The sequence below is a fragment of the Pistacia vera genome, unplaced genomic scaffold (assembly GCF_008641045.1).
Source record: "Pistacia vera cultivar Batoury unplaced genomic scaffold, PisVer_v2 Contig192, whole genome shotgun sequence".
Taxonomy (NCBI): domain Eukaryota; kingdom Viridiplantae; phylum Streptophyta; class Magnoliopsida; order Sapindales; family Anacardiaceae; genus Pistacia; species Pistacia vera.
Genome location: NW_022195993.1, coordinates 997,811 through 1,013,839, shown reverse-complemented (window position 1 = coordinate 1,013,839; position 16,029 = coordinate 997,811). Strand labels below are relative to the sequence as shown.

At 34.3% G+C, this 16,029-nt stretch overlaps 1 protein-coding gene across 1 annotated transcript; it reads left to right on the top strand.

Annotated features, from left to right (window-relative positions):
- The first annotated feature begins 4,111 nt into the window (after nt 1–4,111).
- Nucleotides 4,112–14,242, top strand: LOC116127540 (pentatricopeptide repeat-containing protein At4g21880, mitochondrial-like). Its single transcript, XM_031413191.1, is given in 14 exon segments — nt 4,112–4,271; nt 5,924–6,028; nt 6,966–7,030; nt 10,407–10,514; nt 10,761–10,874; nt 11,559–11,654; nt 11,794–11,937; nt 12,003–12,077; nt 12,272–12,376; nt 12,791–12,955; nt 13,028–13,148; nt 13,206–13,318; nt 13,606–13,808; nt 13,917–14,242. Coding segments are annotated over 14 exon segments (1,779 nt in total). The 3' UTR covers nt 14,122–14,242.
- The last annotated feature ends 1,787 nt before the right edge of the window (nt 14,243–16,029 follow it).

The following is a 16,029-nucleotide window of genomic DNA, read 5'->3' as shown; positions in this document are numbered from 1 at the left end:
GGGACCGCTGGGAGCCGCTCCAGCTGGTCCAGTGATGCCCACTCATGGGAAGGTAAACTACCTTGGTCGCGACGATCTAGACACTTTAGGAGGCATGGTCGCTGCATGCGAACATAGTTAGTAAAATAGTTCGCTGCATGCAAATAACAAAACAGGCTAAGGTTGTGGTGCTTACTCGGTATGGTCTCTAAGGTTGCTTCAGGATTGAAGAAATCGTATTTCTGCAAGTTCGCGGTTGTCACGTGCAGTCTCGTATCGTGACTCTTTTTGGGCAAAAAGTCAAAAACAGTGATTCTGTCAGGATCCTTGAGAGCCAAACCTGGTCATCTTGTTAACTACGAAGAAACAAAAAAGCTCATTAGCTAAGATTAAAAGGAAATTCTCAAACTTAAAGAAAGGAAAACCTACTCGGCTCCCTAAATTGGCAAATTTCATCACATCGAAAGAAGAAAAAATTTCATAGATCGCTTCGAGAGGTAGAAGGAATCCTTGTCCTTACTCTTCTTCAGATAGTACGAGCAACCAAGCTCTAGTGCAGTTAGCTCGCCCAAACTGTTTTCGCCGCATGCAATATACATAGCCACGACTATCATATATGCATTCAGCATAAGCTGTAGCGGTGCGAGTGATCGAGGATCGACCTAACGAAAGGGTGGAAAGGAATCAACGCTCCACTCCTAAAAATGTTCTCGGAGATCGCAGCCATTCCTTTTAGCGGATTCCGAGTTGTGTACGTCCTATGTTGGTAGACCTCTACGCTGAGAGCGTATTGGTATACCAACTTCTGAATCTCCTTGGTAGTGACCATCGATAGAATCTCCAGAGGGGGACCCGCTGGAGCATCCTAAACAGACGAGCTGGTTCCCTCATCTGTCCTGGTCGCTGGAGGGTCCATTCTTATGCGGTCTGAAAAAAGTGACATGCAAGAATCATTCAGTCGTTGTACACTGTTTAGTACGATGACTTGGAGGAAAAAGTAAATGCTTCCTCCTTTAAACCCTAGAAAAACCCTAAAAGAATCCTTAAGAGCACCCCAAATGGCTCAAACCTTAGGAGAAAGTTTATTCTTCAATCAACTACCAGCAAACACTTACTGTCACCGCATGGCAACTATCAAAAATAGAAAAAAGTGGCAGAGGAATCACCCTTACCTCTTGAGTGTGAAGATTGATCCTCCTGCTCTAAGTGTCAAGCACGCACCAGTCTGAAAGATGGAAAATCAAGGCTCATGAAAGTTTCTTGCTCTCTCTGAAGAAGTGAGTATTGAGACATTACCTGAGGTGAGCTTAGGGTTTCATAGTGAAGGAAGTGGCGCTTGATTTTCCCAAAGTCAAACAACATTTGAGCGAAAATCACATCTCACCGTTGAACGCAATCACGTGTCTCTAATCAGCGACGAAGAGTGACTGTCACGCTTCGAGAAACCAAATCATCATTCCTTTTCATTGACACTCAAGCGGTGGCTCGTTTCCCTCCTCTACATTAAATGCGCCCACATCCGCATTTAATGTTCTAATAGGGAATGTCGTTTCAGCATGGCTCGCATTTAATGCGCATGGCTGGCACTTATTGCGCACATGACACGTCTATTAGAGCAAAAGGTGTTTCATTAATGTATCAGCTACAAAAGTGCAATGGATAACATCTAAAGAGGTCGTTACGTAAAACACTCTTCGTCGCGTGTCAGTTGCAAAGCGACGTGACCCTTTACTTTCAACAAAAATTTCGCTAAGTGTAGTTAGGTCGTGAACCTCGGTTAAGACCAGAATCATCGTTATGGCACTAAATATTGTCTAGAACAGGTCGCGGACCTTTAGGATGAAGATCATTTCAGGTCACCTGCATGGAAATGTTTTCGTGACCTTTTTGCAACCAGGTCGGATCGACCAATGTCCCTTCAACGCACATCAAATCAAGGCATAATTGTGTAGTTTTCAAGGTTTGATCCTCAAACCTTAAAAACTATGGGACTTCTATTATGCCTGAAAAAGTAGGGCTGACGCCAAGCCTTGTCAGCATAGGCGGTCAAAGCTTAGGTAGGTCCTGTAACCATTCAGATACAGCCACGTTGCATGTTGACGTAAGCGGCATGCTCTTGCCAATGCAATGGGTGTGCGCTAGATTAGCGAAAGGCTGGAAACGACCCACGTGTCCAATCCCTGTACAAGTCGAGGAAATCACTCTAGTAGGTGAGCAATAGGACACAAAGAAGGATTTGCACGACAACCTGACCCACTCACAGATTTAGTAATCATTACCTTAATCCATCCTACTATAAATAGAGGGCTCCTCTCCTGTTTGTGGGATTAGCTAATTTCACTCTGGAATAGCATACTCTCTCTCTCTCTCTCTCTCTCTCTCTCTCTTGTATCCTCCAAGCTATAAATCAGCTCGCTAAACGCGACCTGATCCTACATATTAATACAATATCAGTGGACGTAGGATTCGCTTGATTAAGCATCCGAACCACTTTAAACATTGTTCTTGATCTTTTATTCAATCCAATACCCCTATATTCACATGTGATCTCTGAGTCAGCTCAGCATTTCCTACGTGCGATTAGTTGGTATCAAAATTAAGCATCAACAAATAATATTTTCCTTTCTTCTTTCTTATTTTATAAATTTAAAAACATAAAAATATTATTTATATTGAAAATAAAAATAAAGGAAGAAAATTTTCCTTTCATCCCTTCAATTAATTTGAAGCACACAAAACAAATATGCTTTGATTGGAATAAAACCCATAATATTCACTTAATTCAATTCGAATCTTAGATTCAAATAAATAAATACATACAAAATATAATTTGGGTTCATTTAATTTTGATACTTCTCAAATATGAACTTACAATTCTCATCCTAATTATAATTAATTAAGAAAAAAAGGGGTTAAAATGATCGGAACATCTTTATAATAATAATAATAATAATAATAATAAATAATTGAAATTTGAAACAAAGAAATAAAAAAGATAAAAACACGATGCAACTTTTTCAATGCACGGTCAAGTTCTATTCACCATCTGAATATCCGCGATTTAAATAAGGGATCAAAACAATAGATTGTTGTGTTAGTCTTCTTCAATTATTAGTTAAAGTGTACATAAATTGACTCAAACACCTTAATTTAAAATAATAATAATATTAAAATTAAAAAAAGGTAATGCGCATCAACATTCAACATATGATGGAAAAGTTAACCTGCCCATAAAGCCAATAATTATTGTTATTGAAACATGTCCTGCTTTTATTGATACTACAATTACTACACGTAATAAAACACTGTCGTTTTGTCTGCTTTCGAAACTTGAAATTTTGCAACACGAAATTATTGTTATTGTCACCTGGCAGTGTACTATTCCAACAATCACTGACACCATCACAGTTACGCGTCTTCCTCCTAGTGGATCATTCCACCACCCGTCAATCATGAAATGTAGGAGTTCATGATCCATAGTTCATGTGTGCTACCATGATTGATCCATCTGGCAATATGAGAAAGTTAACCTTCCAATAAAGCCAATAATAGAATAATAAGAACATATCAAACTATAGGATAGATAACAGTCACGGGGCATGTGTATTCAACTAATAAGACGTTGTAACATCAAATATTTGTGATCTACACGTCTCTTAAATAATTGCATACACGTATGCAATACGGAGAAAATACTACATTAGATTACATGATCTATAAATATATTGTGATCGATCGAAAATACAGATGTAATATGTAGATACATTGTGATTGATTAGAAATACATACATCCAGCATATAGAAGTATAAATTGTTACCTTCTAAATTTCTTGAAATTTATCAGCTTATGATATAGATACTTATAGTACCTGTGAAACCAAAGCCCACGCATTGTTGGAAAGGATTGACGATTTTCCATCTTATTATTGTGATAATGTAAAAATATCAAACTATGTACCACGTAATGCAACAGACCAATTTTGGAACCTAAAATTCCAGAATTTCATGAAATGAAGATGATTACAGAAGTTGAATGTTATGGTTCTAGACATTGGAAACAGTAAGCTTTTCAAACGGAACCGCACCTTCATCCGTCTAACAAGTATTTGGCGATGTGCTACGGAAATTTGTGATGTCCATATCCAAAGGTCCATCTGAGAAGGGCAGCAATAAGCTGGTTCATGAATTCTTCGATCTGCAAATGTCTGCGAACAAAATTCATGTGAATGTCTGCGAACAAAATTCATGTGCCACGAATAAGGAATGCGAACCAGGGCTTAAATCATCGGAGAGTAAACACATAATAGACACATTTGCATTTAGTTTCATTTTAAGTACTACTGATAAACAGATGAAACCTTTGAACAGCTGCCAATAAAATGTCAGCCGAGCTAGAACAAATTGTAACAAACAATCAGAACACTGAATTCAAAACAAGATTAAACAGGAACATTATGATTGTCTGAGTAAAATTATCAATAACAAACTCATCAAAAGACTGGGGCAAGAAACTAATAAGATAATCGGACACAGATGCACTACTCTAAACTGTTTTTATCAATGGGAATTCCCTACCTCAAGTTGGAAAATGGACAATTCAGCAACCAGATAACTAAGCCTAATAAATTCCACAAAATCACATATCATTCATGATCAGAAATTATTCAAATGCAAGCTTTGCTAGTTTAAAAAGAATAAAAAAGCATGTCACCAAATTACCAGCAAAGTCTTGGTCATCATTTGTGCCGCGGTTATGCAAATCAGTCTCATACTCTCCATTGCATATTTCAACTTTGAAAGCAATGTGTTATCTTCTTCACTGATTTCAGATTTCTCGTTTTAGCACTATCTTCAACTCCCTCGCCACTGCTTTGATTTCATTTAAATTATTTCTATACCTAGAAAAAATAATAGGGAAACAAAAAAATCTGACTTTTGAATTCTCTTTACTAATTCACAACTTTAGTCTTTAGAATGAAAAAACTCATAATTTTGAAATAAAAGAAAAAGAATATTTTTTCAGGCTCTGCTCCTTTGATGATTTTAAAGGTCTTAGGCTACGAAAAACATGTCTTTGATAAAAGCAAGAATGCAGCAAATAGTTTTGAAGGTAGCAACTTACAGCTTTGTCAGTGAACAATTTATTTCTCTTGAGAACTGTACAATTTATTTCTCTTTAGAATTGTTACAAACAGAGAACTGATTGTAATATTTTTCATATTGTATTGATAAATTATACATTAATATATAGGAAAATAAAGAACTAATCTAAGAAATAAATAATTTAATCTAGGAAATAAATAATCTAACTTTCTATTTTACAGATTTGTTCCTAATATGTATTGATTATAATCCTAATATCCTATTTTAGATTTATACACTTAATCATGCAATATCTGTAAGATTTTGCATGATTATCTATAACACTCCCCCTCAAGATGGAGCATAGATGTTAATCATGCACAGCTTGTTACAAATATAATCAATCCGAACCCTATTCAAAGCTTTAGTGAAAACATCTCCTAGTTGCTCTCCAATCTTCACATATCCTGTAGAAATTAAACCTTGTTGTATTTTCTCACGAATGAAATAACAGTCAATTTCAATGTGCTTAATTCGTTCATAAAATACGAGAATAGAAGCAATATAAAGAGCGACTTGGTTATCACACCACAATTTTGTTGGCAAAGAGGTCATAAGACCAATTTTAATAAAAAATTGATATATCCATATTACTTTACAAAAAGACGGGCCATAGCCCTGCAATTGATTATGGGGGAGACTATTTCAACTTGATAGGCACGTGGTTCAATGTCATCTTGACTCTATACCTGTTTCCCGTCAATAGATTTATTATTTGATAAGTGTTTTGGTTTACCCTTTTAATTTAATAATTGCCTACTTTGCATTACTGGGCTTACAAGATTCAACCCTTGCACTGCAGAGAATTACTTGTTAGCACTTTGTGAAAGCAAAAGGAATAGTGAATTTTTGCAACTTTTGGAGACTGTGGACATAACAAAGGCTTCCTCACTGGACCATGTGATGAGTATTTTTTAATTCTTGGGGAGGCCAGAGTTGGAGTCCTTTGCGGAGAAGTATCTTTTAGCATTAAAAATATCTGGTATGTACATGGTTTTTTCATTTTCCTTGATCTGGAAACTTCTTATTAAGCATTTACTAAATTCTTATTTACACTACCTCTAGATATGTTTGGGGAATTCATATCTGAGTGCAATACAATTTTGTTGCTAGTGTAAGTGACAAAGTTTTTAGGACAAAAACTAATTGCAGTTGCAAAATAGACGCGGAATAAGAATCAAGGAGCCTTAAAATAAGTTGCTAAATTAGTATGAATCTAGGCATTGAATCCTGGGCTCTTTTTTACACATTAATGTATTGAATCGGAGAGAGGCATGCCTTGGGTCTTCCAATTTGGGGCAAGTCATTGGTGTTAATTTTTTTATGGGGCTATTTTCCATGCCAAAATCTTTACTTTGCTAGGGACTCTTGCTTTCCAAATCAGAATTGAGGAATATAAAATAGGGATACTAGATTATCTACTAGTTTTACAATACGATTGGTAGAGAACAAGCCATACTTTTCATCATCTATTCATATGGAAATACTAGTGACAATCTTGATTTCTTAAGCAAAGAAGTTATTTGTTTATTTGTTTGCTGTACTTTTTCAAACATTATTCATACTTAATATCTCAATCTTTTAAATTTGTTTCATAACTGTATGTATTATTTTAACATTATGCAGTTATACAAAGCTTTAATGATATTTTGGATAACTAACTTTGGGTAGTTCATTATGCAATTAATTGTGCTAATGCATCTATGCTGTATCTTTCATATGTATCCTAAACAATTAAGTTCACTTACCTTGTCAGTGGAATCTGTAATAGAGAATGTGTAGGGTCTGATGGAAGACTAGGAACTTGTTATTAATAAAGCTATCCATGCTTGGCAAAATTGTAGATTATGGAGCAAAGAATGTCTCAAATGTCATCTTTAGCTACACCTTTGACATTCTAAATTTAAAGGTGAGCAACTTCTCATGAATCATCCTGGTAATTTTCAAGGGACCATGATCCTATGAGACACTCTTAAGTACACATACAGTTTGCTATTTCATTTTAAAAACTTCATTCTACTTTTACTTCATATAAAATTTAGGAAACTCATGAGTTGATTGGTTTTTTGTAGGGAGGTTGAAGTAAAACCCCTTTGGTGTGCTAAATCAAGTAAACCCTAAGTTCTCAAAAGAAATCATATAGCCACATTTAATTACGGCTTAACTGGTTGGATTTTTTGTATCTTATCTTATTAAGAAATTCTAATTTTTTTCAGTTGTGATAGATTCTTCCGAGGAATATATTTTGGTATGATAGACAAGCCTTAGTGGAGTTTTTTCATTGAAATCTTTCTCTCTTTTTTGTAGTTTGAGGGAGGTTACTATTTCTAAATGCTACATTTGGACCTTTTTCCTGTTGAAATGGCTTGTTTTTTAAGGTGACACTTTGGAAAAAGATAATGTTTCTAGACTATGCCTTATGTAATAGCTGCTTTCTACTCATATACTCATAAAGTAACACATAAGAAAAATACATGTATATTAGTAAAAGTAATTAGGCCCAAAATTTTCTTTTATTAATTATACACATTCATTATACAAAATATAGTATCATGTACAAAAGTCATCAAAAATAGTGGACAGTGTAGCTATTGCTCCTCGCTTGCCGATGTCCATCCGACCGCGTCCTCACCTAGATCCTGCAAAAACACAGACAAACAACGAGGTGAGCACAAACAATGCTCATTTAGTAAATCCTCTACTCGACTATCCTCGTAACTCTTTCTCTTAATTCTTTCCTTACATTACTCTCTTCTCATTTACTTTCTCTTTTATAATTCTCTCTATTTTTCTCTTTCTGTTTCTGTTTCTCACAACTCTTTTCTACTATCTCTTTTGTATGTCACAACCTCATCTTACCGGAGGCATGGCTGGGACTCGCTTCCGCTCTCGTGACTTCTATTCATTCTCTCTCTCTCTTTTGGATGTCACGACTCCATCTTACCGGAGACACGGCCGAGACTTACTCCCACTCTTTGTGACTTCTACTCATTCTCTGTCGATCGGACTCGGTTATGCATGGATTCGGAACCCTTGGCCATATGAGTGTATATTCTCTCTCTCAGGTACTCTAGGGTATAGCCCTCATCCGCATGCACTCTCACGGGCTATACCACTTATCTTTTTCATACTCAGGCCGCTCTCTCAATGCGGCATACATGCGGGAATACTCTACCCATCACTCATGGGTTCCCTATTGTACAACCTACTCTATTCTCTTCTTTAACACTTCTCTCTCCCTTATTCTCTAGTGTTTATTCTCTCTTTCTCTTTACTCTTAGAGTAGCTTATTCTCAATACTCTCTACTCTTTCTCAAGCTACTTCTCAAATGCACAATCAATGCATATGGATGGCTCATGCTCATTAATGCACTTATGAAATGCAAATATGCAATGTTGCAATAATTAAGGTTCTCTACTCATACTCATGCATCTCTTATGCATTTCATTAAACAATAGGTGTGCATATCAAACTCTATTTTAAATATAACTCTTCTCCTCTCTTTAATCATCCATGGTAGGAGGAAACTCCCTCATATACTCTAAGTTCCTGTCAAGGAAAACACTCCCAAAAAGATTTATGCAAAACTCCTCTAACTTCAACTCAACTTCAATCTCTCTTCACACATCAAACACTTCTCATAATGTAGACATATCCAACAACCATAAACTCAATACACATCTCATCTCAATTTCTCAACAAGTATATATATATATATATATATATTATATATATATATATATATATATATATATATATATATATATTATATATTTATATATATTATATATATACACACACACATACATAAAGGAATCTCTACTCAATGATTTCTTACACTTACTTGGGTTGGATTTATTACTTGTGATAGAGTGACTCCACTAGCACTTCTTTTTCCTTGGGTAGATAAATCTTTCTCTACAACTTTAAACAACAATACTATAGACTTCAACATATCTATAAGTAAATTTACAATCTAAAGCAAGAATCCTTACCTTAGGATGCTTAGATTAACTCTCTATCAAAAACTACTCAAAAGCCCACCAAAAGCCACCAAAAAAATCCTTAAAAGATTGAGTGAGAAGTTGAGAGAAAATGGTGAATGGGAATGGCGGTGGAAGTAGTGAAATGAAGGGTTTACTAAGCTTAATCCTTAATAGCTACATTACACACATCTTTCCATTTTGCCCTTGCTTTTTTTGAAAAATCCATCTTTATCTTTGATCATTGCAATCACCCCCCCAACTCTAACACATTCTCCATGAAATTTTCTTACATTTCACCCCCACTTTTCCTGCTAATAGGGGTATAATGGTCACTTTGCCCTTATGGAAAATCTCTAGAAACTTCACCCAACTTTTCAGTCGGTCTTCGCTCAGCGAATACTTTTCCGTCGCCCGGCGAAGAAATCCAGAGCTACGTCCCCGCGGCGAAGACTATTCCTCGGCCCGGCGAAGATGTAACTTCAAAATTCGCCAAGTCTTAACCAATTCAGGGCAAACACTCAACCAAACCAAAACCAATTCACCAAAGGGCCAACCAAACAATATGAACAATTACAACTCATTAAGAGTAAACCAATAAACATTTAGACAATACAACCAGCAATAGTTACGTACCTTAAGTGAGACGTTATACCTTATCAATTCAATTTGTACCATTCCTAAGGAGCAAAAAATGGAAGAATCTAATTTTTGTCAACTTTGAAGAGCTTGTACTAGTTCACCTTCGTTAGGCAATACTATTTTTTTTTTTTTTTTTTTTAACTTTATTACTTTTTGGCTCTCAATCTATTTTTCTTAAAGTTTGAGAAGGTTACTTTACGGGGCATTTTTGAGGAAACCAAAGCTTTTTTTTTTTTTTTTTTGTTTTGTTTTGGTGACGTTGAGAGAATCATTAAGTATCTATACAATTGGTCAAGTTTTCAGGGTCTCTATTTTGTTTATCTATCAGTCATCCATGCAGATCAATACCTCCCCCTAATTTTGCGGTCATCAATTGGGAAATTGTATTTTCGCGTACAAGCTAGGTACTTTGGCGTTACATGACAAATTTTTATTGTGGGATATTCATTGCATCTTGTCTGCAATCAACATCTTATTTTATGTTTTATGATTTATGAATGTTTTGGCATCTAAAAGGCTTTAGATATATATTAACCTTTTTTTCTAGTTATGTAACTTTTTTATTGCTTCTATGCATAAGCAGTATTAACTTAAAAACTGATCAACTTACATGTGTTTTTCATCTTTGTTTTCTTTCCATATATTGTTATAAATTGAAGGGTGAGGATATTATTTCAAAGTTTAAAGAGTTGCATGCCAAGCTGGAGATCAAACCTTCTTTTGCCTCCTATGAGAAGCTCATTGCTTATACTTGTGATTTATACGAGGTGTGAATCCAATTTATTTGTAGAAGGAGAAATCCGACTAATTAAAGGAAAGTGGAAAAGAAAGATGAAAAAATTTGAACATAGTTTTTTTAGGATTATGGTGTCATGTGGATTATTGAAAAATTGTTTTCCTCTTTTTTTTTTTTTTTAATCTAATTGTGTTATCATACAATTTTTGAATTCTAATTGCTATTTATTTGGCAGAAAATTAAAGTTAAACTAATATATGTTTGATTCATTTCGAAGGTGCTTTTGGCTCTTGATATAGTTGATGAAATGTCTGAAGCTGGATTGACACCATCCATAGACACACTAAACTCTGTTTTGATTGCTTGTGACAAGTCCTTAACATATAATTTGGTATGTAGGTTTGACTCTGACCATTTTCTTGTTTGTATATTTGTGTAGATATTATAAATACTTAGACTGCGGGTTGTTAGGACTCACTAGTAATAAGAAACATGATTTTAATTACTGAATTGCTAACAATGATTTCAAGAGTCTCTGTATTTGTCATGTATAACGATGATGAACTAATAACAATGTCATACCAGACAATTTCTTTTGTGATATTTCTAGGTATAGTAAAAAAAAAAAAAAAAAATCGTGTTTTTGGTCTTCTTTGATATGTGAAATTTTAAATGTTCATTCCGAACATATGAATAACCAATTTTTATATATCATTTTATAAAATGTAAATAAATAAATAAACGAAGGAAGTTGGAATGAAAGTGAATCCACCATGTTTGAAATCAAGGAATCTTGAACTTTAGTTCACTGGAATGGTCATGACTTCTGATGGTTAGTTTAATTGTCTAATTATTGTCATATTACTGATCTCTGTTGGTGCACCACATTGATCTGAGCTATGGTGCATGATCTGGGGCCTTGAAGATATTAGCTAAATTGTACTCTTTTGCCACGAAAAAATTCCTCTTAGTATAAACAAAAAATATGAAGAGCCATGTATATTCATGCATGGTTAATCCTTGGTGTTGTTTGAATCTATTTCTGTTGCATTTAATTATTTGTTTCTTATTTCAGAGTTAGCAAGTCTATTCAACTATCTGCCACCTTAACTTGAAGGCAAATAGCGAGACCTCCAGGCGCATGATAAGTTTAAATGTGAAAATGTGTGATGTAAGTAGTTGCGCATCTAGCTTGTGTTGATTTTTTTTTTTTTTTTTTAAATATTGTGATGTGCTAAACACTTAAGTATCCTATGGTTGAAACTTAACATTATACTAGTTAATGTTGAAACTTTACTGTTCCAATATAGTTTGATGGTGCATATGCAATGCTCTGTGATGAAAATAAAATGAACTTGATGCTGACTGCAGACATGTACAATGCTATAATGGATGGGTATTTTCAGAAGGTGACTTTTTCACTCTCGATATATGCTATTGAATATATGATGTTTGTCTCATTTTGTGTTTTGACTTCCTATGTGGCTAAATGCACTGTAGAAAGACATGGCTGGAAAAGGCAGATGTGAAACCCAATTCTCAAACTTTCAGCCACCTGATAGAAAATTGTAGCAATGAAAAAGATATTGTCAAGGTAGTTTAAGATTCCTGTTTTAACGAGAAGTTCATTTTATCCTTTTGCCTATGAAGAGTAGATACTATTTTATTGTTATTGATAAACAGTTTTATGATGTTCTCCTACAATTTTTTTTTTTTTTTCCTTTTCATCTTATTGCCAAAGATGGATTTCTCAATAAGTGATGTGATAATTTGGTTTTTGGCTTTTAGTATTATGAAGAAATGACGTGCTGCAGAGTTCAAGCTACAAAGCAAGTCTTCATGGCACTTATTACTGCATATGCATCTTGTGGAGAGTTTGAGAAGGCAAAACAGGTATTGGTGCATGTCACATCTTGATTTTGCTTGAATCCATTGAATGCAAAAGTTTTTTTGGATTGGTCATTGGAAATATGACACTTGTCTGCATGATGTGATTTTATGCTGCTGCATATTGGATAAAAACATATATGCTTCTGGTAGACTTGTCTGCATGATTTGATTTGATGTTGCTACTACTTTTGGATAAACATATATCATATTCTCCATTTTGTTACATTATTTTGCTTTATACAATTAATCCATGGACTCAGATAGTGCGATATACATCTTCACTTGTGTTTAAATCCATTGCATTGCTTTTCTTGATGTAGTTTAGCTAATAGAAAATTCTTTTTTTTAGCCCTGAAGGCGTATCTAGATTGAATTGTCGATTTATGATAATCTAATGTATACCATTTTCCATAATAGGTGATCTTAGACAAATGTATTCTAGCTGAAAGCCTAAATGAAATCAAAGGATCACTTGTCTTAGCTCTTGCATCGAATGGACAAAAGTTTGATGCCCTTGTTATATATGAAGAAATCAAGCAAGCTGGATGGAGATTGAAGCCTAAAGCTGCCTTTGATCTTATTGTAAGTTTTATATAGAAATATTTTATGTTTCATGTTTTTTCAATGCAATGACAATATCTATTCCTATCTTAGCTTCATCTCCTTTCGGAAGAAAACTTGAGTATATTGATTCAGATATTGGAGGATTTGAAAGATTCACCCTATTGGCTTGTTGGTTGCGAAGCAGTGATTGTGGTCGCTGTTGGATGCAGGAGCTTAAGGTCCTTATACAAAACTCACTTTTTTTTTCTTGTTTAATCAATTTACTTAGCCAGTTTGCCTATGTTGATCCTCTTTCATTCTAGCTATGCGGTTCCTTTACTTAAGCAACTCAAGGATGAAATCAAACCTAGTCGTTTTGTTTCGGAAGTCTTTTTGTTTCAGGTTTGCTCCTATTCTTTTTTGTCCCATTTATAATATAATCTGCTTGCTCTAATCACATGCATTGTTGGTTTGCAAAATTATTGTGGTTGGTTGGAAGACATATTATAATAGTAGTATATGCAAACTTTTAATACCAGTTCGTTTCCATGTTTATCAATGAGTATGCAAATATCATGTGTCTAGTTAGAATATTGTAGTATCTAGATTTTCTTTGTATATTTATAGTATGATTATGAATTAATGTGTTGAACCTTGTATTTTATCCTTTCATTTTTATTACCGTGTAGCTATTCTAGGCAATAGCAGAAGAGCCCACCGATTCACAATTTGGCTTAGACTTGCTTCGGATCATGAAGAACAAACTTGACCTTGCTCTACTACCTGAATGTTTTGATTTTCTTCTCAGTGTTTGTGTGAAAGAGAAAAATCTGCAAATTTCTCGTTTGATTTGGAAAGAATATAAGACAGCAGGTTTACCTTATGTTACTTTTAGTTGTTTTATGGTAAGATATGCTTGTTCCTGTTTTTATATTTTATGTTTTTTTATGAATAATGAGAGTTTTATCTTTTTCCACAACTTATAATTGGATGTTTTTCCAAATTTTTGCAGGATGTATCGAGCCCTTTTGGTTTCAGGTGATCGTCGAGGTGCAAGGAAAATACTTAGTAAAATTCCGAAAGACGATCCCAATATCCGTATGCTAATTAGGGGTAATAACCATGAAAATTGGTTAGAATCGGAGGTTTACTGGGGTCCTAGTTTCAGTTTCCTACCTGGAACTGGCCTGCAGAGGGTAGCATAGGTTTTGGTTCCAAAACCGGGGTTATCGTACCCTATTGGGAATCAAGGGTTCAGTGATAGTTCATAAAGTCATGGGGGTACTATGTAATTTTCCATTTACCGTTTACCAAACAAATCTTACTGTGCCATACAGTTACTAATCTTACTACTCCTTTTTTTAATTTATATTATTTATGAATATTTTTTGTCTTTGAAAGATTAATTTAGGATTTTAAAGGAGTTAATGACTTTTTCGCACCCAAATTAGGGTGGGAGTGCGCTCATCGGCCGATTCCGACAGTGTTGTTACCATAATCACTATTCTTTTTTCTGATCATTACTCATCAAAACCCCTTAAACCTTGTTTTCATTGACCCTACTAATCGTTGACAACTAAGTGATTAGGGTTTGTGCAGATATTGTTTTAAAACTCGAATCAAACTGGTTGGACGTCGGATTGGTTGAATTGGGACCCCTGTTTTAAAAACCGGACCGGACCGACCGGTCGGACCTATTGGACCGGGAACCGGTAGCTTCTCCGGTTCGGTTTTGGTCTCAGGGGGGTTTTTGAAATATTTTAAAATTATGAGGGTTACTTTGTAATTTTATAGGGGTATTTTGAAGATATATCAAAAGTTTTGGGATTAATTGGTAATTTTATTGGGGCATTTTTGGAATAAATAAAAATTTTAGGGACCAATTTGAACTTTTTTAGGGGAATTTTTGTAATATATTGAGATTTAAGGGGTTAATATGTAATTTTTTTAAATAAAATATTGCTGACGTCATCGGTCCAACCGACCGGTCCAACCGGTTGGACCGATTGAACCGTGACCCGGACAACAAAACGGTTTGCCCTCCGGTCCGGGTTTTAAAACAATGATTGGGACTTGACAGCCTCTCCGGTCTAGTTTAGGTTCCACTACTGTTTTAGAGGGTTTTTGTTATACTTTAAACTTTAAGGGTCTACTTTTAATTTTCTAGGGGTGTTTCCACAATTTCAAACCTTTAGGGACTAATTTGTAACTATTTAGGAGTATTTTTGTAATATATTAAAATTTTAGAGACTAATTAGCAATTTTTAGGGGTATTTCTATAATATTTTTTATTGTTAATGTCATCGGTCTGATGTCAACTTTCAACCAATCACGTTAAAATTCAATATGTCACTACCAAAAGACTTATTAACCCTTTTCAAAAGACCTTACATCCTAAACTGAGTTTGTTCCCTATTCGCCGTCAAATATTTTTGATAGTAAATAGAATATAAATTTGGGTAGTAAATGGTATTTTAAAAGTCTTTGGTGGAAAAGTGTTATTAAGTTATTATTTGGGTGGTAAAAAGTTATTTACTCGATTTTAAAGTGAGATTATATTGATAAACATATTGAAATTATTAAGAAAGATTTATATTCTCTCGTATTCAAACCCAATGTTTAATTGTTGATGTGATATTCCATGAAATCAATTATTTAATCATTCTTATATATTTTAAAATAATAAAAAAAATTACATAGAATGAAAAGGTCTAAATTGTATTTATTATTATTTTAATAAGTTTTAACCATATGAAAATTTTGTAAGCTATTCATTAATGTTTAAGCAAGCGGACTAACTAATTATAATTATCTTTTTAATGGAACTTTAAATAGTTAATTAAACTATAAAATTCAAGAATGAAAAAGAAATAAGATCATGGCACAAATTTCATGCTAAACATTCAAAATTGCAAAGAGAATAATTGAAAATAAATAAATAAATAACTCTCATAAAATTCGATCGAGTGCGGATTAATTGCAATGAATTGAAACTGTAGATCTCTTTCTTTCCTAATTATGGTGGCCAACCAACTTGTGGATCTCAAACGAAATGATAAAGAAAGAACAATAAACAGATGGGGTGTATTTGTAATTTTTAGGGTTATTTGTAA